Source organism: Vulpes lagopus, chromosome 2 (genome assembly GCF_018345385.1).
Source record: "Vulpes lagopus strain Blue_001 chromosome 2, ASM1834538v1, whole genome shotgun sequence".
NCBI classification, from domain to species: domain Eukaryota; kingdom Metazoa; phylum Chordata; class Mammalia; order Carnivora; family Canidae; genus Vulpes; species Vulpes lagopus.
Window position 1 is genome coordinate 33,569,359 of NC_054825.1, and position 25,812 is coordinate 33,595,170.

The window sequence follows — 25,812 nt, forward strand, 5'->3', positions numbered from 1 at the left end:
CATTGAGGAGGACTTGAAAAGGGAAAATTACCCTTTTGGAAAATTACCCTGCTGGAATCATGGCACACAAGCCAAAGTGGTAGGGACTCTCGTGACTATTGCCTTTGAAATCCTGCGCCTCCCTCGCTTTCTTGCCAACCCATTATGTGACCTTGTATAAGTCACTCCCCTCTCTGGGACTCTGTTTCATCAGAAAGTCAAGGTTGGCCTAGATGAGCAGCTCAACCTTTAGTAAAACACCAGAATGCCCTGAAGAGCTTGTTAATAATGTATATTCCATGCTCTTCACCCCCAAACATTCTGATTTAGGAGATCTAGGGGAAGCCAAGAAATCAACATTTTTAACACGATCCAAGGGTGAGGTGATTTCCCAGACCAAAACCACGCAAGTTGATGATCTCATTGTTCCCCGCCAGCCCACAGATACCCTCAGTTGTCCGAGTTAGGAAGCAGAAGGAAGCAAGAAAGTGCTGGCAGCCAGCCAGTTCTGTTTGGTAAGTGTAGCCACAAAAGAAAAAAAAAAAAAAAAAAGCCAGATGGCAGGTGGAAGGGAATGGTCAGGGAGGGCCATATTCACTGTGTCCCTCGGATAATGCCTATTTGGTTGAACTGGACTTGGGGGGAGACCTCAGTCCCAAGATGGCAGGCTGGATCAAGAGTCTGCCTTCACTTCCTGCCACCCCTGCAGGCTAAGCTCGCCACCACTGCTTTTGCCCCACCGGGATGTTCTACACGAAGGCTACAAATGGGCAGTGTGGCCCCACATAGTGTTGTTTTTAATTTTCCAATTTAAAAATTGGAGGATTTCACATTTAAGTATTCCAGATTTCTCTTGGGAAATCTGAAAGGTCAGCCACACGAGACTCATGTGCATAGGACCTACCTCGGCTGGAGCTGAGCAGGTGCAGCCCCCCTTAATTAAGGGCACCATTTTACAGCCTCACATCACCCAGCTCCTGTTGGAGGGGGCTTTGAGTTGGCTCCCTTGACTCATAAAATTTGCTCTGGGATAAGCAAGAGCATCAGAAAGCCACGTGTTGAGAGAGTATTGCCTGCCCTCCTGGATCATGGAATCGTCTCTGGACTGAAATTACTCACCTACATGGAAGAACATTGGTAAGAAACCAGCAGAGTGGGACCACCTGCTGTGCTCATGGCAAGGCTATGCTAAGGCCGCGGGGCCCTGTATTCTACGGTTTCCTGTGAAGGCACTCAGAAGTCTCTCTCCAGCCTCAGCACCGGGATCACTGTGGTGGTGTTCCTCCTGAAGAGCCGCTGTACATGTGAACCATGTCACTGGTATACAGGACTGTCCCTGTGCTCAGTGCCAGGCTCACCTCTCTGAAGCGCATTACCTGCCCTGGGGCTACCTGAGGTTGGCTCTATTTTACTTCTTAGGCTAGTTTTACTCTCACTCCCCCCACTTTTTAAAAATCTTAGGATAAGATTTATATCTTTCAAGAGTAAGACCTCCAGTCTTTATTAGAATAAGGCAGTTTCTGTACCCTCCATATACCTTGATTATAGCACCTCCTACGATGTATTATACTTATCTAACTTATCTATTATTATACTATCTAACTTATCTGTTAGATATTGGCCTCCTCTAATCCTCCTCTAATCAGATGGTGAAGATGGGGCTGCATTTTATTATCACTGTGTCACTAATACCTAGCCCAGGGACTTTCATGTAGTTGACATTTAATAGGTGTTTGGAGAATGAGATGAGAGATGCTGGAGAACTCGCATAGCAGGGATCCACGGAACAGGTGGAGCAGGGGTTCGACAAGACACAACTTCTCAGACCAGAGGGATGGGAACATCAGTTGGCTCCTCTCTGACTCAAGGAACATTCCACTACTCTGGTTATATTATCACTTAAGTATATTGAGTTTGGAGAATTCACAAGGGTTTTCTGGCAGGGTAGAGAGAAGAATGGCTTTGGAGTTGACTTGGGGGTTTGAAACCCCCAAGAATGTATATGCTTCTTTTTTAAATGATTGTGGGGATTCTGCTTAACCTTTCACAGCCTCATGTGGTTTGGGGTTCCAGTGGATCCTTAACTACCTTATCGTTTTATACTGTAAGTGAATCCATTGTTTTGGCACACCTCTCAGGAGAGAAATCTGAGAATACTTACCTATGTACATATACACTAGGCATATTAAAACTTATTAAATAATTTTATTCTTTTCTCCTTTATATTACTAACAGTAGCCCAGTGTTCAGCATTTTAGAAAACTTGAAGAAATAAAAAAAAATTGGGGGTTTACACACACATGTATAAAAATATATATTCGGATAAGCAAATATCTGCTCATTACACTGCCCAACTTTAAGAGTGCCAAAAATAAATAAATAAAATGCCTGCCAATCAAATGAGAGGGCTAGATGGTTTTGCTAAAATTCATTATAACACCTTTAAATGACCAACATGTGGTAACAAAATTCAAGTTAAAGTTACAGTCAGTTAGTATGAAAGAGAACATTATGTGGCCACTGAGTATTCCTTAAGCAGAATCTGCTTTGTGCTTAGAACACAGCTAGGTTTCAACAATAAGCAGCAAAAAAGGTCAAGAAAATTTCCAACTTTTCTAATAACCGCCTTGTAATAGCAAGGAAAAAATATAGAAAGTATAACAATGGCCATGAAAATCGGAATTGTATGTTTATGAGGCTTGGGTAACAAAAGCCAACATAGTTAAGATCCTTGGTTAGTTATCTCTGGTTTTTAAAAACCTACAAAACATAAAATATTTGCTTGTTGGTGCAACAAATTTAATCCGTGAGCAATAACCTGAACTATCTTTTCTTCATCAAGTACTTTAACAGTGCAAAATGTCAGCTGTCTCAGCTCACACATTCCATCACTGAAGCCTGAAGATGAACCATCTCAGGGAGGTAAAGCTGCCAAGGAAAATGCAAAGCAGCCAAAAAAATACAATGATTCACTCCTATACCAGAGTCTCTGAAGGTAGGGAGGCAGTTTCTTATGTAAGAGGTGAAATAAGTAATTCAAAATATCCATAAGCTAACATAAGATACAGTATTGAATCTTTTGACACAAAAACAAAGAATACTTATATTGCTATTTGGAACAGTATTCAACGTGGACAAGTAGATCTCGATGTTCTGTGGCAGGGTACTGTATATTGCACTTGGGACATTCCACCAGGCTTTCATTTAGTGCAGCAGTGGGAGTTTTTGGTGAGGCAACTTTTACTCTGTTTTCAGACTCTCCTTGGAAAGTGACTAATGGCTCTGTGAAGGCAAGCTCCCGAAGCTGCTTCTGAAAAATAAATATATATGAGGTGGTTATAAATTACCCGAATTACCCAAGAAGTACTAGGCTTGGGGGTTTACATGGATAGTTCTATTAAAATACTTAGAGCCAAATGTAAAGGTAGACTTGTGTGCAAGGCTGGCCAAATTTGCTAGTTTTGTAAAAAAGCAGCAAGTTCAGCAATAAAAACAACAATGTAGAATCAAGAATAGCAAAAAATGTTAATGTTGATCAAACAGGTTACACACAGAAATGATGAAAATACTGCATAAAATGTTTGTGACTTTCCTTTTTCATGTTTTTTCCCCCTAAGGAACTCAGAATAGTCAATAAAGCTTAAAAATGAATATTTTATAGTACAGTCTAAAGATGATGGACAGCAGGGACACAAAGAAAAAAGCACAGGAAAATTATGGACTCTTTTGTATATCCTCCAGCTTCCTATACTTTGGAAAATAGTAACAGAATGAGTTATAAATTTCAATTTCAAATATTATAAATCCTCAAAACCAATGACTTACTAGAGTCAAAGCATATTGTCTTTTACTCATAAAGAAGCTACAAATGATTTTAACAATTGCTTTTTTCTCTTTCAAAAACTGAGGAAGTCTATTTGTAACATTTCACCATCTGCAAATATTCTGTAGTACTACGATCATGTATAATATATGGGCCAATGGGACATAACATGCAAGCACAGATCTCAAAAGGTTATTAGTAAGATGCAAATAATAAATCAAAAATCACTTCTTCATAGAAGAAATCATTTAAAAGGCTTATGTTTTAAAAGATTATGTGTTCAAAGGTAACCCACAAAACGTGCTTAATTTAATATGCTTAAAACAGTGTATTAACAGGAACAGTCTATTATCACTAAAAATGGCATTTTTCTTTTTAAATAGAAAAACAGTTTCCGTTGAGGATTTACAAGTGCGCTCCCTTCCCCCACGCCCTCCAGGGCAGCCCCTGTGTAGTGCCTCTAGAATCCCGCATGCTGGGGCGGAGAAGATCCAGGCACCACTAAGCGGGCGTGATGCTGAGGCCCATCATGTCCCTCTTCCTAGTGCTCTGGGTTGATGCTAAAAGGCAGCTGCTTCAGATGAAGCAGGGGTTCTTTTGCCTACTGATTTGAGAAACAGCCATTCTTAAGCTGTATCCTCCTGGTTTGGGAACTGGTTTGATAAATAAATGGAAAAACAGCAGCAAGAGAAAGAAGAAAAGAAGTTTTAGTTGAACCATTCCAAACTCACCAAGGATTCCAACTGTGTTATTTGATTTCTTGCTTTTCGGAGCTCCTTAAGAATTACATGCAGTTGGTGCTGCATATTCTGACGGTCAAGTTTTTCATTTTCAAAGTCTAAAGTACATGCATGCATCTGGAACAAATGCCCAGGACAAGACAATTATGGCTTAATAGACACTGTCCGGTTCTCCGGACTAGATGTGTAAATGTTTTTCACGGCACAAGAGGCAAGCATTTGTGCCTCTCAGCAAGAATTCATCTGAGTACAATGAGATGTTGATAAATGAAGCTTACGGTTGAGGCTTTGGTTTATCCAAGGAGCAAAGCAAATGCTGGAGGTATAGGTGAGTGAGGAGGAGCTCAGGAAGTTGACTGGAATTTCTCCTCCCCATCCCCCTCCCCTGTTTGTGGGGAAGGGGAAGAAGGGAAAGAGATGGCTATTCCTCAGTTTGGAATACACTAAAAACCTCTGGTCTCTGTTCTGAGAATAAATGGTGCTCTCTGAGTTCTGCTTGAAGTTATACAGTAGCCCTCATGGGGAGACCCTGCTAGGCTAGAATAGGGACTATGGAAGCCATGTGGGGAAGAATAAAATTTGCTAAGGCCAACATCACCCTGTCAAAACAATTGCCATCCTAGTTCAGAGAATCTGGTTTAGCCTAAAGACAGAAATATATGGCAAGATAAGTCAGATAGTCACTTAATTTTTTTGGTTGTTAAAGTTTATTAAAAACATTTTTCAGGGTGCCTGGGCGGGCTCAGTCGCTTAAGCGTCTGACTCTTGACTTTGACTCAGGTCATGATCTCAGTTTGTGAGATTGAGCCCCACAATGGGTTCCATGCTGGGCATGGAGTCTGCTTAGTAAGATATTCTCTCTCTCTCTCTCTCTCTCTCTCTCTCTCTCTTTCTCTCTCACTGCCCCTCTCCACCTACCCCATGCTCTCTCTCTCTAAAAAAAAAAATTCTTTTCATGACTTTCAAATGGTTCTTCACAGAATAAACATGAGGAAATATTCCATTTCCTAACAAGTTAAGGTGAATTTAGAAGCAACCCCAATAAGTACCTGTTGTTCCAGCAGAGCTATCCTTGTTTGTTCTTCTTGATGCTTTAACAGAGATGTGTAAAGGAACTGGACCTGTCAGATGTAAACAGAGCCAACACCGTCATAGCTGATCTTTTGGTTGCGTGACCTGGGGTACATGAGAAGCTCACCAGTCTCACATCTCTATCTGGGACAACACCTGCTTGTCGCGCTGAGTCACTGCAGCTGCTTGTTTGATGGCAATCTATAAAGCAGCTGAGCAGAACCACCCTGGCTGAGAGTTCCCTGGGGCACAGACTGCATGGTGATGAACAGCACCAAACTCTACAGCACACACACCTACTTTCTTGAAGTACTAACATCTGCTAATATTTCTGAGTTGGATAACAAAGCTGGCAATGCCTTGCCCTCCTGGTCCGCAGAGGTGTGCAATAGAATTCTCAACCATTTTTGCTTAATCTTTTGTAAATATCACTGTGTGCACCTGTAGGCAGAAGCTAGGTGGTAAAGACTAAGAAGGCAAATGTTAGACTTTTTTTTAATCCCTCTCTCAACTTTTGGATGATTTTTAAAAATTACTTCGTATTCTAATAATAGCAATAACTAACTTCTACCCAGCCCTTGACTTTACAAAGACCTTTCACATTCTCTCAGCTGACCTTCACAAAAGCCCTTATGAAGCAAAAAGAGATTGTTGTGATTAATTTGACACACCAATGACCTGCAAGTCTGGGAAGGCAGCTGATTTTCCTAAGGCGGCACATTCTGAACTAGAGACCAGGTATGGATCCCAGATCATGTTTTTTCCATTATTCCATGCTGCCGAGTAAGATTTAAATGAATGATTTCAAAGTACTATTCAATTCTAATCATCCTAACTTAGTAACTCTAATGTTACTGACACAGACATCCTGGCAGAAGGTGGGGAGTAGAACGAGAACATGGAAGATTTGTGTGAATTAACTTGAGCACAGCATCACCATGATCAAGGTGCCAGACTGCGAACCAGCATCAATTAACCTCTTTGCTTCACACCTTCTGACTTCTGGCACACACCTGCCTCCCTCTCACCAACTGCCTTGTACACCTGAGTTCCTCCACAGGGAATTCCCCATTGCTCGCCTTCTTACCCAAAGACCTTCTTACCCAAAGACCTTTGTCTCAGTACCATCTCAGGCCTCCAGTCTCTCTGCATCATATTGCCCTGCTTTTTTTTACTTGCTTATGTAGGTACTTGTTTAGGGTCTGTTTCCACTCTAAAGAATCCCATAGTAGGGCAGGAACTTGCAGGAACTTGTTTTGTTCCTTGCTGGTTCCCTAGTAGTTAACCAGACACTGGATGAGTACAATGACAATTTCAAATTCTGGATCATGGATAGTCTTACTGGTTAGGCTCACCTGAGATAAGAGCTCTTCAGATCTCTTCTTCTCCTCTTCAAGTTTTTCCCTAGCAATATCATTCTCTTCCTTGAGCCTTTGTATTTTCTCTGTTTTATGCCTATCGTCTTCCAGATGTTGTACATCTGCCTTTTTTTGTGAAGACAACAGTTGATTTAAATCTTGAACTTCTTTTTGGGTTTCTTCATATTTTCTTCGAAATTCACTAAGTTCAAAATTCAACTGAGTTATGGTCTGTCGTTCAACCTCGAGATCTTTTTTTGCATTTGCCAGGAGATGGTTGTAATATTTTTGTTTTTCTTCTTGAAGAAAATCTATGACAAACACATTGTGGCACAAGACACTTTTTATATAATAGATAATATCCCTGAGAAGTTAAAACTAAACACATTTCTATAAATAAGATCTCTTTTTTTTATATAAATAAGATCTTATGAAATGAAGAGTCAAGAGATAGGGTTGATATTTGACAGAACGAGAAAAAGAAGTTCAGGTACATTTTTTGAAGTTAAACAAATAGAAGAAGTGGAAACAGTAACATAGCTGTTCTATGGGAATATAAAGTAATAATGTAAAGAAGATAAATCAACAAGTAGAGATATAAACTCATTGTTCATATATATATAATTACCAAAATTAAAAACAAAAATGCTGAAAGCAATTGCTCTCATAGGAGGAAGAGCGAGCGATTGGGATGGGAAAGGAAGGGTGGGCAGACCTTTCTATACTTCTATTAAATTACTTTAACAAGAGTTCATATCACTTTGATAAAACACATACAGACAGAGAGAAAAACCTATATTGCCAAAGAAAGAAATTAGACTTAGCTCACCACTAAAATATTACTTTTATGTATAATAAACTTATAAAAGCATTATAGTAAAGTAACTTTGCCCCCAATTCTTTTATATTTTCCTTTTTAAAATTTTTTTATTTATTTGATAAGAGAGAGAATGAGTGAACACAAGCAAGGGGAGCAGCTGAGGGAGAAGCAGGCTGCCCCCTGAGCAGGGAGCCTGACATGGGGCTTGATCCCAGGACCCCGGGATCATGACCTGAGCCAAAGGCACACACTTAACCACTGAGCCACGGAGGCTCCCCTATATTTTCCTTATTAGCATTAGCTTCATTTAAAATTTTCAAATGTGAAGCTCCAAGATTATGAGCCTTGCCTGCCTTTCTTTAGCCTTCTCTTTATATAATTCAAAGCTTCAGTCCCGTTAGGGCTATCAGTTTTTAACAAGTGCTTTGCATGGAAGGTTTCTCTTCTTTTCTTAGTTTATAAGCTAGAACTGCTGGACCTATTTCCCCATCTGTAAAATGAGAATAATGACCCCTCTTGCCCCACTTCTTAGGGTTCTTGTGAAACTCAAAGCCAGGGAAGCTACAAAGCCCTTGGAAAAAAGGTTGCATACTCCCTAGGATCCTTCATTTCAATTCTGTGGGAGATTCAAAGGACTGAAGAATCATCTATAAGATGTATTCTTTCTTCTGGGACTGACCAATACATGAAAGGAAGCAAAGTAAAAACATGATCAGTGAGGAGGCCAACTCTGGGGGAAATGAAGTTGGAGAAGATCTGTGAAAGTGGGGAAGGACACATAGGAAGGATAAAATTTAATGTGCCTTTAGAACTGTCAGAGATCCATCACCCTGTGCCTCTGGTCCCTTTGATCAGAAAACAATGAGAAAACAAACTTGCTAACATAGTCTTTCTTACTTCAGAGTTATAAGACTTGCTTAATTCACTTTCTAACATATTTATAAAAATCTAAATTTGACAAATCTCTCCTTTTGGAAAATGGCAGGCAAGCCTACCCCAAAAGAACATTTTTATACCAGTACCTTCTGATTCAGCCTTTTTTGTCTGCTGTGGGCGTGAATGAGCAGCTGTTTCTGGTTTCTGTTCCAACTCAAAGATCTTGGCTAAAAGTCCTTTTACATAGACCTCCCGCTGTTGATCATACACAAGCCACTGCTGATTTTTCTCCAGAGCCTCAAAAAGAAAATGAAAGCAAATCATTAATAAGATAAAAAAAAAACCAAAATCTTCAAAAGGGTAAGGGAGCCCCAGTGATGTAGCCTTTCCTAGTACAAAGAAATTCTTGTGGGTCAAATAGAACTCTAGACCACCACCACATGATTTGAAACCCAGAGATCCATTCTGACGTCAAGGTCCTTCAGAGCACCTAACACCATGGTGAAGTCATGTTTCCAGGGGGTCAAGTTCATTTGTTCTATACACAACTTGCTTTGTGTCTGTCCATGTAAATTAGAACACCTCTGTGGCAGAGTTAGAGGCCCTGCTCCAGAGATTTCCACCCAACACACAACTCTGCTCGGGAGCTCCCCATGTGGAGAGAGACACGGACTTGCGGCCCCGTTGGCTGGTGCTCCCACCCAGTCCAGCCACTTTCCTTCTCCGTTACAGATGCTGTTGCCCAATAACCTGAACTCCAAACTCCACCTTGTGGCTGCCTCTCAGAGAATCACACCTAAGAAGCCTGCCCCCTCTTTATCACCAATTTTCATCCTCTTGTGACTCAAGTAAAAATCCCACACTGGGATCACTCACTTGATTTGCAAAGGGGCTTATGAACTCAGTTGTTATATATATATGTCTACATATTTTTAAAAGTCATTTTACCAAACAAATAATAAATAAATAAAATAAAAATTATTTTGCCAAATATCTTCAGCTTTTTAATCTGTGGTTACTTTGTCTTTTAAATAGTAAGTTTCTTGAAGTGGCAGACCATGCTCTTCTGGAAGTATTCCTGGCTTTGTGTATAATATGTACTCCAGAAATCATCTGGATGATGGCATAATATTAATAAAGTAGGCAGTGTTTATTTAAGTTAGCAGATAACAGAAACTCATTCACTTTACTTTTACTGCTAACATTAGTTTACTGTTACTGCTAATAGTTTTTCATTTTGGTTCTTTCCTTCAAGAAACTAGACATGCTCTGATAGCCTTACTTGGTTGGCCACCTAGCCTAAGTCTAAAAACCTGATACCATCTGATCTGTGGTAAGACACTGGCAAATCCTCACATAAGAGGCTACATTAACTTTAGAGGATAAAGCAAGGTGGCATATATGGACAAAGGTGTGTAGATTTATGAGGTGGTGTATTATTATCAACCAGGATAAATTCATATATCCTCTGATTCTAACTCTCATTGTTCTTAACCAGTTGATCCCTGGAAATTCGGTGAAAGGCAAAGCCAAAGGAGTCTGCCAGGACAGCCCCGTATCCCCAGCAATTGCACACTACCCTCCCCCCCTTCCCCTAGTTTTGTTACTGAAAGTGGGGCACAGATTCAAGTTAAAGCTAGCAAAATAGACAATTCATCTGTTGATTCTGGGCGGAAAAGCCTAGAAATTCTTATACTGCACCACCATGCAATGAGATTATAAGTCTTCTTTCTAACCTAGAAGTTCAATCTAAGAAGATGAGACTGTTCTTTTCTTGTTCTTTGTTTCTGAGAGGCTGGGCAAGTAAATCTCAACGGTTATTTGTGTAGAGTGTCCATATACATCTAAACCTCATGTCACATATGTAAAGTATGGATGAAACATCCCAGAAGGAGGCCTACATAGTGACATGAATATCCCTTCATGATAGCCAAGCTCATCTGTACTGAGACTTCTGCCCCATGGGCATACCCCATGCTATGATTTGTCTTGAGCAATGATTGACTGTTGGATCTTGGTAAACCCTGCTTTTGGATTAAAAGAAAAAAGAAAAAAGATGTGTCCATTTTTTGCTCAACAATGCAGACCCTCAGTTGGAAGGTGATTCCCCCATTAAGAGAGTGAGAGGAGACACAGACTATCACCAAAAACTTTAGGTTAATTAATAGAATAATCATTCTACTTTGAGAGGAAAAACAACTCTTAATAAGTTCAGTTCAACCTCTCCCTTGGTTCCCCTACGTGCTAAATCATTTAATTAGTAACAGAATTTTTGAGAGCTTCATGACACCACTTGCTAAAACTGAAGCTATGTTCCCTTAGGCTAACATTAAAATGACCCATAAACTGCCTCTTCCTATCTCTTCAGGTTACAGCCTAGCCATTTCTGGCCTCCACTGCCACCTTGCTGTCCACATAGCTATACACACCCTCTTGCCCAGAATGCCCTAGAACTCGTTCCTATATCACATGCCCACTTAAATCCCACCTTTTCATCAAGTTCCAGTGCATCCAGGGTTGTCTTTCAGGCCTCCATGCCATAAGTGCCCTCACCAAGCTCCCTCTCCTTTGTAAGCCAACAGTGATTTTAATGTCCATTCAATTTATTTGGCATCTTATACTAATGACCTTGATTGTGTTCTGATGATAGTTCTTATCTGAACTAGATCATGGCCCCTGGACAGCTGGCCCAGGTTTGTTTAGATTTTGTATAGTTCCATTCATATATTCGATGCTTCCATGGCAAGTAGCTGCCTAATAAATGTGAACGATGGTAACAACATGGAGCAGAGAAACAATGGTTGCCAGAATCAGCAAGCACCCACACAAGCCTTTTAGCCCCAAACTGAAGTTCAGGGGAGGAAACGTCATGAAAAAATCTAGTAGTTCCTTATACATACTAGAATAATCCATTCAAAATGATTTAAAAAGAATCAAACACTCTCAAAAAGCTATTTCTCATTAACTAAGGAATATATGAAAATGAATTTCAAACCCCTTTATAATGGAACTACCATAGCTATTTCTATGATTTTAACAAGTGTATACTATGCACCCTTTGTGTCATAATTCACTCAGACCTGTTGAAATCTATTATTATCAGTGGTTGAAGTGGCAGCCAGGACGTATAATTTTATATCCTTCAGGGGTGCCAAAAAAGATGGCACAAAGTTCTTGACAAAAAAGTTGCATGATCAAAGCAGACTGAAGTAAAACACACATACTGAAACACTTTCAAAAATGTTCAATTCTTTTTCAATCACCTTGCATTTGTTGTAAATACACTGAAAAAGGAGTAGCTCCTCTCTCCTATGAGCTGGCATCTCACCCCAGGGGGTGAGATGGGAAAAGTAGTAAGGAACACACTGGACATTTTCAGTTGTATACCAAGGCGTCTTCTTTTAGAGTAAGAACTTCTATCTTTTAAAGATATAAAACAGCTGAGCTTCAAGTCTGAAAAGATCTTTCTATATAAAAACTCTCAGTCTAGAGAGTTCTTCTAACCTTTACTAGGCTCTTTCCATGAGCATCCTACAAACTCATGAGCATGTAGGCATGGGGCTTAAAGAATTTCAGTGTCTGCTCTCTTCAGAACTAAGAAATGGATTAGGATGACAGAGGCAGTTTCTGGAATCAAAGACTTAGTCCAAGGTCCTCCAGTCACTTGACCACACACTTTTCTCTTGGTACCTGTCAGACAGTTATAACATGAGTCCTCCTCACAGAGCTTAAGAATAGATTTGGAAAGTGGAGATAATGTACATTCACTCTGTATTAAATACTCAAATTTAGCTGCCAAAAGAGGTAGTGTTGTAGGATTCAAAAAGCATGCATATAGCCAAATCTTTATAAATCATGTGTTTGATGCTAAAGATACCTAATTGTATATCAAATTTTAAATCTGTCCAACTTTAGGAAACAGTTTTTTAAAGACTTCATTTATTCATAAGAGACACAGGAGAGAGGCAGAAACATAGGCAGACGGACTTGATCCCAGGACCTGGGGATCACAACCGGAGCCAAAGGCAGATGCTCAACCACTGAGCCACCCAGGTGCCCCAAGAAACATTTCAATATAAATAATTCAAGTCAACGTTGGATGGTGCTGAAAATTTTCTCCTTTTTTAAGATTTATTATTTGAGAGAGAGCACAAGAGCAAGAGGGAGAGCAGGAGCAGGGAAAATGGGCAAAGGGAAGGGGAGTAGCAGACTCCCTGCTGAGCAGAGAGTTCAATGCAGGGCTGGATCCCATGCATCCTGAGATCAAGACCAGAGCTGAAGCCAGATGCTTAATGGACTGAGCCACCCAGGTGCCCCAAAAATTTTCTTTTAAAGGAACCTGTCCATACATCACTTAAGTATGAGAAACAGAACTGTTGGTTGAAGATTTGAGGGGCAATATTCTAAAAGACCAGGTGATGGCGATGTTACGTTAGTAAAGTAGTCAATGTTTCTTTCCTCCAGGCCTCACTGTCTTCTGCATTTGCTTTCTTCTGTAAATAGTATCAATAATAAATGGACTTGATGGCTATCAATAAATGTTTATATTAGTTTTGCATCTTTAGAGTCATCATTGCATTATCATCTCTTCCAGCTTTATGCCCTCTATACATTTATAAGGCATGCATTTAACATTTCCACTCAAATTATCAATAAAAATATGGAACAGAAAAAAAAATATGGAACACAAGTAGGCAAAAGTGAATGCTACTAAAGCTCTTCCTCAGGCTTCACAGGGATCCATTTTATGTTTCCTGAGCAAAAACTCTAACATAGGTTAAAATGTTAGTCTATACTGGAGGAATAAAAAAAGCAAGTCAACTGACAAAGCTGGAATATGTGCTTGTATTCGGCTCAGGTCATGATCCCAGTGTCCTGGGACTGAGCGCTGAGTAGGGCTCCTCACTCAGTGGGGAATCTGCTTCTCCCTCTGCTCCTACCCCCACCCCCACTTGTTTGCTCTCTCTCCCTCTATCAAATAATTAAATAAAATCTTAAAAAAAAAATAAAGTTGCTATCTGTACTGTAGACATGTAAGAAGACATCCTTGTTCTGAGGAATATATACTGAAGAAGACATCCTTGTTCTGAGGAATATATATTGAAGTATATAGGTTTAAGGGGCTGTAATACATGCGACTCACTCTTAAAAGGTTCGGAAAAAAAATTTATGTTCTGGGGGGTCTGGGTGGGGATTGAAGAGATATATAAAATGAAGCAAAACGTTAACAATGTTTGAATTTTGGTAAAGAGTATATGGGTGTTCTACTTACCATTTTTATTCTTGTAACTTTTCTGTAAATTTGAATTTTTTCCAAATAAAAATTAATAATTGTTATTTACTTTCCTTAAATTGTTTAAAAATCAGATTTTTAAAATTCAGAGCAAGAAATGCCTATTTCAGCTTCCTCTTAGCTATTTGGTTTGCAAGTCAATGACACTCTACAATGTTTACAGTATGAACTCCATGTAATTATTTCAAAATGTCAGCCAGACCGAAATGTTCACTGAGGAATGATACAGTTAGGCATTAAGAAAGGTGAACATGGGTTTTTAGGGCTTTTTTCAGCATAACGAATACTGATTCTTAAAATAGGTGGGCAAAGTGATCCAGGAAGCTTTGTGGGAACCTGGAAGAAGGGCAAAAGACTGGAACTACTGAGCTCTCAAAGCAGAATAATGTGAGCCCTGTGCTCAGAGGAGTGACAGGTTGCTTTCCCTGCTTCCTAGTTTCCCCCTGGGCTCAGAGACAACCAGAGCTAAATCATCTCTTGCTCCTCAAATGTGTAAGTTAATACAGCAGAGCTGAGAGCTTATTGGAAACGTGGGATCTTGGACCCTACCCTAACCAATGAAATCAGAATTTGTGTTTTATGAAGATCCCCTAGTCTCATATGCACAGGGGAGTCTGGGAGGCCTTGCTCAGTCTAGACCATTGGATGGTGAGTTGGGTTAAATTTTACTCCACTTATCTGAAATCCTTTCTAAGGTAAACAGAGCAGAGGAGCACAATATGATCCTTAAGTAAGCCAGGAAGATAAAACAGAACAAAAAGGTTGGGTATCCATGTATAACATTTCAAAGTTATTTTCATAAAAAGAATTGTCATTATCTAAAAATAACTTTAACTGATATTTGAAGCAGTTGATACCAAGAAGCCTAAAAGTTACATGTCTTATACATGTTTAAGACAATAGCATATATTTTCAGGTACTAATAAAATTCAAATGTTCTAGACACTGGGCATATAGCAGTGAAAAAAAACATGGAAATCCTCCCCTCGTAAAACATATACCAGTGTAAGACTTACATAATAAACACAATATGTGAGTGAAATATATTGTAAGTTTAACAGTAATATGCGATGAGAGGAAAAGTTACAGAAGCAGGAAAAGGTAATAGGAATTGTCTGGGAGCTATAATTTTAGAAAAGGTGGCTGGGTAACCCTCTTGCCCTGGCCCCACCCAAGAAAGTGACAATTGAATATTATCTGATAAGGTAAGGAAGGTCATGAAGATATCTGGGGAAACGGTGTGCCAGGCAGAGCAGAGAGAAAAGGTAGTGTATTGAAGGAGTAGTTAGAAAGCCAGCATGGCTGGAGCATGTAAAGGGGAAGTAGGAGGTGTGCACATAAATCATTCATACATCTGTACATCTGTGCAGCTGGTAGGTATTGACATACATGGAACAATAAAGGTCGTATAACATATGACACAAGGAACTTATTTTGATAGATCTTTAAAAAGTATGTTTCTTCTTTATCTTAGTTACCTGTAGGTGAGTTACTTTGATAAAGTACTATAGGACCCTGAGATCCAGACACTCAGATTTAAATTCTTTGGAAGATCAAATAGACCTCAAGGTACACTTGTTAGATGAAAGAAAACAGGAATCCTAAGAGAAACTTAGAGAAGAGTAGACTTGCCAGTAATATTTCTGGAACCAAAATACCTACCTACTGGCCTAATAATTAACTCAAGAATTTTCTACATTGTGTATCTCAGACTAAAACTTGAAAAAATACAGTGAATAATAATCCTATGTCCTCAATTAATTCAATTCACAATGAAACACACCAATCTATTTAACACATAAGTTTGAAGTAATATAGCCTTACAATATATCTAGAAAACTTCATCTCAAATTCTACAGAAAAGTACTGAGTATACAGAGAATGTGTTTCTTTTTCAAACTATAAAAGCAAATCCTGATTCCAAGGGAAGAGTTTCAAGTGAATAAATACATCTTGCATGGATAAATAAAAAGAAAAAATTATAAGTGAAATTACAACATAATATAATAACTGGGCAAACTAGATTTAGGTAAAGAAGGAACATTGTTGAGGTATTTGGGTGAGTTCTAGGGCTTTCTTGCCTAAAGAGACTAGGACTAGAGAAACTGGCCCTCTTGAATGCCTAGAAAGAGACCTAAAGGTAGTAACGTAGGGAGATGATCTCAAACCATTCAGTTCTTTACTCCTCAACAGACTATTTTCAAGTCACAGCATCAATGCTGTCAATTTCCATGAAATTTAAGAATGAATTAATTAATCCTCTCTTCCCATAACTTAATAGAAGGAAAATGAGGGGCGCCTCAATGGCTCAGTCAGTTAAGCATCTGACTCTTGAGTTCAGCTCAGGTCATGATCTCAGAGTCAGGAGATCAAGCCCTGCGCTGGGCTCTGCACTGAGCATGGCGTCTTCTGGTCTCTCTCTCTCTGCTCCTCCTCGTGCTCTCTCTCTTAAATAAATAAAAGCCTTAAAAAGTAAATAAATAAAAATAAATAAAAGGAAAATGAGCTTACATCTTTCAGTTGTATTTCCATTTCATGAATATTATTCATTGATGAGTTGATGCAGCTTGTAGCCATAGTCTGAAATAAACCAATATTAGTTAATATAAAAAATTTAACAAGTTTCCTCACCATATTTGGTTCTATAATAACAGAGAATACTTCACAAGGACATCTCAAAATCCACATCTAGTACATGCTGATGAACCATCATGCCAGGTGACAGGTACCAGAGGAGAAGGAAGATCTGGAAGCTTCCTCAGCAGAGTGGAAGCCCTGAGATTTCATACCTAATTTGATTTCTGAGGTCATCTGGATCACAGGATACCTCAGTGCCTAAGAATTGCCCAGTGGTTTTCACCACAATGAGACAAAACTAAACAAGTAGGCTGTTTAAATGAAATCTGGAAAATATTAAATTGTCAAATAAAAGATAAAAGTTGTTTTCTAGAATTATATTTGTATTAGTATTAATTAGTATTAGTCCATACAGATTATATGGAACTCAAGACAAAATTTCTTTCCTTTTTTTTTTTTTAAATTTTCACACAGAGGGGAAAAAAGTGGTTGGATGGTTGGATGGATAGGTATCCAGGCTAACCAACAAAACTCCTAACAAGCTATATTTCAGTCTTTTAACACCTTTAAGGAAGCAGACTTGTGTGAACACTGGCAATAAATCACAAAATATTTTTCTCCAAAGGTTCTTAGCTCACACCAGTAGCCCTTTCTCCCCCTCAATTTAGTCATCCTGGTAAAAACTAGGACAGAGGCAGTTCACCAAAGCCTTTTCCTTTTCCTCTGGGTACACTGTGGACTATATTTCCCAGCCTTCCCTGCAGTTAGTGAGGCCATGAGACCAAATTCTGTCTGATGGAATGGGGGCAGAAGTGACATATGCCAATGCCAGGCCTGGTCCCCAAACCCTCCCTTCATGCTCCACACGTTCCCTCTAGCTTACAGCTGTACACAGAGGATCTGGTGCAAGGCCGGGGGAGCCACTAAAAGGAAGGAACCTGGATCTGAGTGACTCTGCAGAGCAAAGCCTCTTCCACTCCCACATGCACAAGGCCATGACATGGGGGGTGGGGTGGGGAATGAACATCTGTTTTATGAGACCCTGAGATCTGTAGGTTGTTACAGAATCAAAGCAGGCCGACTAACATAGAAATCAATAATAACCTTATAATATGATTGTTATAAGAATACATTTTTTAGAGTTATCATTTCTACCAGAATTTGTGTGTCTGTATTTAAAAGTGGAGAAACTAATTCTTGAGCTTTAAGGAAAAGTTTTAGGTGATCACTTTGGATCCATAATTTTCATGAATTTTAGCTGTGTGAAAATTCTCTACAAAAACATATCCTCTTTGTTTTTATTTTTTTTTAAACCTTTTGTTTTAATAAATAAGACATATTCACTGCTTAGGTCTTAAATCACATTTAGAGATGAGGAACACTTCTAGGCCCAAACGGGTTAGCAGTGAAGCAACTACTGCTGGGAGGTATGCATGGCCCCCATGCACTTTAAGCCTAAGAGCAAAGACTTCATGTCAGAGAACACCGTACACATCACCTCTAGGCTCAAGAACTAGAAGCAGAGGACTCGCGGAAGAGTGGAGACTTGGTGAAGCTCCTGTGACCACCATCTGATACCCTCACCTTCACCCTACAGAAGCCGATGAAAGTTGTGCTACTTTTAGATAAGCTAAGAAGGAGCTTTCCTGATTATATGAAGTCAAACTTTCTCTCTATTGTTAACAATTAGGATAAGGGCATTAGCTACACAGAGTATCCACTGACAAATACAGACTATGAGAACAGAGAAGAGGAAGCCACACAGATATCTCGTTTCTTCAAATATCAGAAACTTCCACGCCACAGCAGGAGAACAGTGGATGAACTCTACCCCTCCCAAAGGTTTAGTTCAAAAACTTCCTGTTGCCTTTTGCACCAAATAAGGCTCCCCGTACTTCTGGCATCATCTGCTGGGCTATAAGGTCCAGTCAGCTTTCTAGAGTATTGGAAACCTTTATTTTACAATCCCCATTATAGATCTCCACTTCACCGGCGATTTCCTCAAGCAGGTAGGATTCCTGATCAACATCTTTTTTGGTGGCAATTTTGTACATAGGAATCACTTTTTGCATTGCAGCCTTTACCAGAGGGAAAGGCTCTGTTTCTTGCAACGAACAATCATTTGGGGCTCCAACAATTGGTACAAACCCTGGAGGACCAGTCCATCCAGCAGTACTTGGACTCTGGTTGTATCTTTTACCACTTGGCTGAGTCTGTTTTGCTTCATTTAGCAGGTCTGTAATAAGGTCATCTCTTATCTTGCTCTGAGGACCTTGAGCCTTGCTTGATTCATCAAATTAGACATCTGAATTTTCTGCTGCTGCTCAATCTGTTTTTCTTTCTTATCATAGTATTCCATAATCTTCAGTCTTTGGGTTTGCACAAGACGACCTTTCTCAATGTTGAACTCTTCCTCTGCCTTCGCATCTATTTCCTCTGCTTTCTCGTTGGCTTCTTGTTCAATAAAAGCCATCATATGCTTAATCTGCTTCTGCACATTGGCGTCGCTGAGGGCCATGGGGAAAGCTGTGCTAGGCCGGCAGGCCACTGGCTCAAGCTTAGCCTCGAAGGTGGCGGTAGAAAGCAGGAAAAGAAAATCCTGCAGAGGTATCGGCTTCCTTTGGTTTATCAACATATCCTCTTTGAATTCACCTGTAAAAGTACTCAATTGCCCATCTATGACAGTACATGTAAATGGTATAGGCCCTATCACTCTGACTATTCTGAATAGGAGAAAAAGTGCAAAGACCCTTATTAACATTGAGGTATATCTGAAAGCTACAGATTTTCTTCTATAGGTGGTAATAATACTATTAGTATTATCTAAATGTTCAAATTTGCAAAAGAATCAAAGATCTAATCAATAAGAAATCATTTCTTGAGCATTTACTATATGCCAAGCACCATGCTAGGGGATTTACATATATCACCATATTTAATCTCCAGGATTATTTCTCTATTTTTTTATACCTCTCTACCTCCTTCACCTATTTTAATCTCCTATATTCTTATCTTGATTTTAACAGTGTGGAAACTGAGGTTTAAAAGAAGGGTCTGGTGAATTCTAGCATTGTCTCTAAAGCTAGAAAGGTTAAGGAATTTGTTCACTCAACTAGCAAGTGGTAGAACCAAAATCTGAACTCAGATCTGCCTACCTACAAAGCCTTGTTCTCACTAGTAACTTTAAAACAGAGGAGGAGGGAGCAAAAGCACTTGTAGCTCGAAAAAGCATACCAGATATTATAATTGTGTATCTCAAATCTGAAAATAACAAAATGAAGGCTATTGTCTTTATGATAGAAACTACAGGAAAAAAAACCCTAGAAAACCTTGGATGTTGTAGATACACAGTAGATTCTGTATTCTGAATATTCCTTTGCACAAAAAAAATGATCTGGGGAGTGGAGGGAGCCATATTAACTATTTTTGCTTATAGAGAAGGTACCAGGCTATAAATAAAAAATAACTTGTTAGTATACTATGTTGTTTCATCATTTGACAAGTGTGTTTTAACAAACCCATTCTTCACAAGAATTAAAAATTGTGTCAGAAAGGGAAAAAATCTGAGTTTAAAGAAATGATGAGTACCTGTGATAAGCGGAGTGTACTGGCTTTGCTTTCAAGTTCAGCAAGCCTTGCAGTTGTAGCAGACAACTGTTTTTTCAATACATCTGTCTCTTCAGACAAGGATTTCAACAGCTGTTCCCTCCTTTCGCCTTCCTTTGTCTTCTCCTCCAGCTGTTCAAGCAATGTAGTATTATTATACTTGGCTTTCAGCTGCTCTCTGAGTCTTTGTATTTCTTTGTCTTTCTCTGTGAGGTGATATGCATTCTTCTCCCTCTCAGCTTCTAGGACTTGAATTTTCTAGATATAAACTAAGAAGAATCTTAGAACAAAGCCAGGTCAAACATGAAAATAAGCAACATACAACAAGCATTTATGAAGAGTTTATTATACATCAAGTCAGCATTATACTAGATACCAGGGCCAAAAAGAAAATGAAGCCGAGGTCCTATGCTCAGAGAGCTCATAGAGAGGTAAACTGATAAATTACTGCGATACACTAAGTGCCATACTTAAGATATATGTAAAATGAATGGGACACATACACAGAAAAGAGAAACCAACTCTGTCAAGAATGGTAAGAGAAAGCTAAAGGAAAGCTGGCTCTCACATCAGTATCTGATAATAATCCTTCTATAATACCAGTTCTAATCATCTTAAAGGCTAAAAGTAAGCCATACAAGAGATAGATACACGCTCATTAATGAACTCGAAGCAACAGAACTTAAAAATTACAGAATGTTACAACTGGATAAAAATGCATTTGTTAACTTGTTTTTTGTTAATAAATGATTTGGTATCAACTCTAAAAGATGATCTTCAAAGGAGTGTTCACATTTTCAAGGATTTAAAAGATAAAGAAGGCATGCTTGTTAAACTGCTGCTGACATAAGGCAGAGAGCAACTCTGGGGAGCCCAAAAAAGTTAAGAGACTGACTTTACATGCTAAGACGGTAAAACCACCATAAAACTACAAACTTGCATGGAGGTGGAGGGGAGAAGCAGTTGTTCAAATATAAAATGGGGAAACTGAGTTAGTTGACCCTGTGAAAATGATGTGGGGACTTTAGTTGCCTCAAGCCTAAGATAAGGCAGTAGTATGATTCAGTTAAAAAAAAAAAAAGCCCATATAATTTTAGGCTTTTGGAGGGTACAGCATCCAGATTAGTGGAAATAACAGTGCCATTTCAACTCATGTTTGCCACAGTGCACAGCACACACACCAATATTGTTCAAGGAATGTGAAAACATCACAAGCATCACAAGGTGCTCAGGAAAGTAACCAGGATTATAAGATGCTAGAAAAGCTGAAGAGTATGGGGTTGGTCTACAGAAAAGTAAAAGTAAAAAAAAAAAAAAAAAAAAAAGTAAAAGGAAGGAAGATTCCGTCAAATATCTGAGAAGTTTTCATATGGATAAAAAATTACTTGTTCTATGCCTATAATACATACAATTAGAACAAATGGGGAGAAGTTACAGAAGGTTTAATTTCAATTAATTATAAAGGAACAAAGTTTTGACAACCAGTGCTTGTCAAAGATGGAAAGAACTGGAAAGAGATCTCTCAGGGAAGCTATTAGATTCCATCACCAGACTGCAAAATAATCTTTATATCTAAGATTTAGTGATAGATCATTTCTCAATGCTTGAATAAGTATGTGTTGTTAAAAGAATAATAAATCATTTGGTTTTATGATGTGTCTATAAAATAAAATTTAAAGAAATCCAATGATACTATTTAATACAGGTCATTTATTTTCTAACTATGAATAATAAGAGAACTGTTGCAAAATAAAATTGATGATTAAAAATTTAAAATCTCCCAGTTCTAATATGTTCCTAGCTGCTTTATTGACTATGCCATAACAAACTGTAAATTAGAGAACCTGAAATATAGTTTAACAGAATGCAAAATGCCAATACATGTAATGATTTTACCTCAAAAAATCTGAAAACAAAGATTACTTGGAAAGCAGCCAATATACATGATAAAATGGATTTTTAAACACTCATGTTAAAATCTGAACTCTGTTGAACACTTTGAAATTATTAGATTTGATTTTTTACATTTAGTGAATGAACAGAAAAACTAAATTATATCATTATTGGGAAAATACTTTATCTCCTACAGCAAAGTTTATTACAATTGAAAAACATTTATAAGGCCACTCACCTCCAAAAGTCTGTGTCTGTCTTTATCAGTCAACTTTCCTTTTCCACTTGTGATTTCATCCACTGATGTTTTTAAGGCTGAAATTTCTCCCCTAAATTTTTCTAATGCAGTTTCTGATTTGGAGTTACTAGGCTTTGATCCCCATTTACCTTTAATTAAACCTTTGGGACTTCTGGAAGACATTTCTGAAACTATCTGTGAAAATGAAAATACAATTATATTTTATGAGTCTAAGTTTAAAAGGACAAATCTCAGGCTTGTAACCTTTTGCTAAATAGAAGAACATTTCTATCTCAATAGAAGTGACACAGCCAAACCAGCGGGGTATGAGAAAGAGACTGGGAAAGGCTTCTGGCTTGGTGGCATCAATATTTATTTTTTAATCTGTGTGGTAGATACATGGGGAGAATTCACCTTTTAAAAACATGACAACTTATCTTGACATTCACTAATTCTGTGCACAGTAATGCACAGAATTAGTGAATCACCATATTGTACACCTGAAACTAATATAACACTGTATGTTAATCATACTGGTATTAAAATAAAAAAATTTAAAAATATGTCAACTTGGATGCTTATGCTTTGGGGAGGATTCTGTATGTATGTCATGCTTCAATGAGAAAGTTTCATTTAAAAAAAGGGGATCAATACTTAAACCATTAAATGAAGGCTGAATGAAACAGATCACAAAGACATATCTTACCCAGGAATAAAATGCTTGTGGTAAATGATATAATTCTGAGAACATAGGCACTGAAATGTCATTACCTAACATAATGATATGTCCTGTTCAAATCTATGTTCAAATCTATGTAAACAGGCAGCTACCTGAGAGACTATAGTAAGCAGAAGCAAGAAGAATCCAAGACAGGATATTTATAGGAAAAAGAGACACAATATTCAAGAATTAAGGATAAGAGGCCAAATTAAGTAAGGAGAAGCTTAGAATCTGCTAAGAATATTAGGTAACAGTTTAGAAGAAGTGTATAGTATTAACTCCAGGGGCAAAATATATAGTGAAACATACTGTGCATATAATGAAAGTAGCTTTAATTAGAGAGATTAAAAACCATTTTCCACCTTATGGATCCCAAGATAAAATAATGGTGGTAACTGAGGAAGTTAAAGGAATATAAGACCATTCATGCACTCAAAAAATATTAGAAAATCTAATTTACGAAGTAGCATAATAGGAGCTGGTATAAACTGGCTATAAGAAAGAAAGAAAGAAAGAAAGAAAGAAAGAAAGAAAGAAAGAAAGAGAGAGACATGTCCCCTTAATGGGACGTTTAATCTAGTAAAGGAGGCAAGAAATAACAAGGACACAAATTCTTAAGTTGTAAAGATTCTCAAGGTGTAAAGTTAACACTAAATAGAAAATGAAAAGTAGTGCTAAGTGATTCCAGTAAAAACTGGGAAGACCTACTTTGATAAGGTGGCAGGGAAGGCCTCTCTGTAGAAGTGACTTTTAAGGTCACCCTGTATGAAATCAGAGAGCCTGAAAACACTCGAGCTGTGTAAACTGAGGTGAAGGGACTTCTAGCAAAAGGTTAGTCCTGGATTTTTGCCCATTTGAAGGTGACAGACTAAAATAACCAGTAAATCAATTAAGGTTCATGTAAGGTTATGGTATCTTGAGAACCCGCCACCACAGGAGGTTCTTCCCTATAGAGTTCTGGTAATAACACTTGCTGACTCGGTATACTGGGTTGATAAGACAGCACGCTGCAATCCAGCCACCTGCACAAGGCATCTATTACACGGTTCCCAACTGCAGGCAAATCTTACAAAGACAGGCGCTCGGGGGGCACAGTCGGTTAAGCCACAGACTCTCGATTTCGGCTCAGGTGGTGACCTCAGGGTCCTGAGATGGAGCTGGCGGTGTCTGTTTAAGATTCTCTCTCCTTCTCCCTCGGCCCCTCCCTCTGTGCACGGGCTCTCCCCCTCTCTCACGATAAATAAATAAATAAATCTTTTTTTAAAAAAATCTTTAAAAAAAAAAACCCTCACATAAGAGCTACGTGGGCAGAGAGGCAAAGAAAATCCGCAAAAGAAGGCACTTTCTCACTTCTAAAATGAAGATGTTTGTAGAACAGACACGAACGTGCTTGCTAATCCGCACGATGTCCTCACGAAAGACCCTGGCCAAGTCACTTGGCCTCTCCGCGCCAAATAAAAGAAAAAGGGGGGGGGGGAGGATGAAAATACGCACCTACGCACCGCAAAGCTGAAAGGAAGGATGGACACGCCCGCGGCGGTGAGACTCCCAACCCGGTGCCAGGCAAGAAGCGAGCGCCCGGGAAGGGGGACATATACCTGGGCGGGCAGAGACTGAGTCCAAGCAGACGCTGTCGGCCCGCGGCCGTGTCCCTCGCCGTCCGGCCTGGCCTCGGGGCTGCGGGCCCTGGCCGCCCTCGTCACCCACGGCTGTCGCCTCCCTGCCGCCAGCCAGCACCTGAGGCGAAGCCGGGTCCTCGCGTCCGCGGGGTCACACCCTGCGGCACCCGCGCGGCTTCCGGGAGTTTGAATCCCGCGGCTGCGGGGCGGGGCACGTCACTGCCGGCGGGGGCGTGGCCGGCAGCAAGGGGGCGCGGCACGCGCGGCGGGCTCGCGGCCCTCCGATTGGCTGCGGCCTCCGAGGGGGCGGGGCTGGAACCTGGAGGCGAGGCGGAACGGAGGTGGGTCCGAGGCGGCGGGAGCAGAGGCGGACTCAGGCGGGCAACTCCTGCCCTCCAGTTGGTGGTCCTCTTCTGGGGATGTCTCCAGGCTCTTCTGAGCGCTCAGACCTCGGGCTATGTGTTTCCTTATAAGGAGCCGAGAATTGTGTTTGTCTGCTTTGGGGATCAAGCACATTACTATGTCCAGTGAGCTAAATCCAGTAACTGAACTGGGACTAACTCGTTCTGTGTCCCGGAGCATGATTTGCCTTTCTAGAAACCAATTTTGCCCATTATGGAATAGGAGAACTGCATTCCCTGAGGGAGGACAGCCTGTCTTCCCATTGTGCTGAATCTTTCTCTTGCCAGAAGTCAGGGGTGGAGTCCTGCGGAGTGTAGCAGGTGGCAGAACTGATAGGCACGCCAGACTGAACTCGTAGATTATGAGCCCCAGAGGAGACTGGGCAGGCGTTTGCTCCAGATTGCTGCCCTCTGGCTTGATGTAAGTCAAGTCTGGGTCATGGTTAGCCACCTTAGGGGCTATATTGCTAAAACGAGGAGGCACAAGGAATGTTTGACAGAGCCTAACCTTTCTTATTTATTTACTTATTTATTCAGAGAGAGAGAGAGAGGCGGAGACACAGGCAGAGGGAGAAGCAGGCTCTATGCAGGGAGCCAACGTGGGACTCGATACCAGGTCTCCAGGATCACACCCGGGCTGCAGGCAGCGCTAAACCGCTGCGCCACCGGGGCTGCCCAAGCTTAACCTCTCTCTTTTAGATCAAGCATAATCTCACCAGAAACGTAATAAAAGGATACAGTGGCAAAACATCCTAGAAAAGCAGGGTCACATACCAGTTAACCCCAGATTAGGGCTG

At 39.8% G+C, this 25,812-nt stretch overlaps 1 protein-coding gene and 1 pseudogene across 3 annotated transcripts; both read right to left on the reverse strand.

The window, feature by feature from the left end:
• Positions 1–2,197: 2,197 nt before the first annotated feature.
• CEP55 (centrosomal protein 55) lies at positions 2,198–24,780 on the reverse strand. Of its 3 annotated transcripts, none has more exons than XM_041744646.1 (9): positions 24,594–24,780; positions 22,275–22,469; positions 20,126–20,401; positions 16,472–16,540; positions 8,814–8,964; positions 6,969–7,282; positions 5,592–5,663; positions 4,534–4,659; positions 2,198–3,289 (listed from the first exon to the last, which is right to left on the reverse strand). In XM_041744646.1, the coding sequence occupies exons 2-9, from the start codon at positions 22,455–22,457 to the stop codon at positions 3,089–3,091; spliced, it is 1,392 nt and encodes a 463-aa protein (XP_041600580.1). In that variant the 5' UTR covers positions 22,458–22,469; positions 24,594–24,780; the 3' UTR covers positions 2,198–3,088. The 3 variants fall into 3 exon arrangements, with proteins under 3 accessions (XP_041600580.1, XP_041600579.1, XP_041600581.1); XM_041744645.1 differs by having other exon boundaries at positions 24,490–24,780; XM_041744647.1 differs by lacking the exon at positions 4,534–4,659 and having other exon boundaries at positions 24,490–24,780.
• LOC121484872 lies at positions 18,382–19,055 on the reverse strand (annotated as a pseudogene).
• Positions 24,781–25,812: the final 1,032 nt, after the last annotated feature.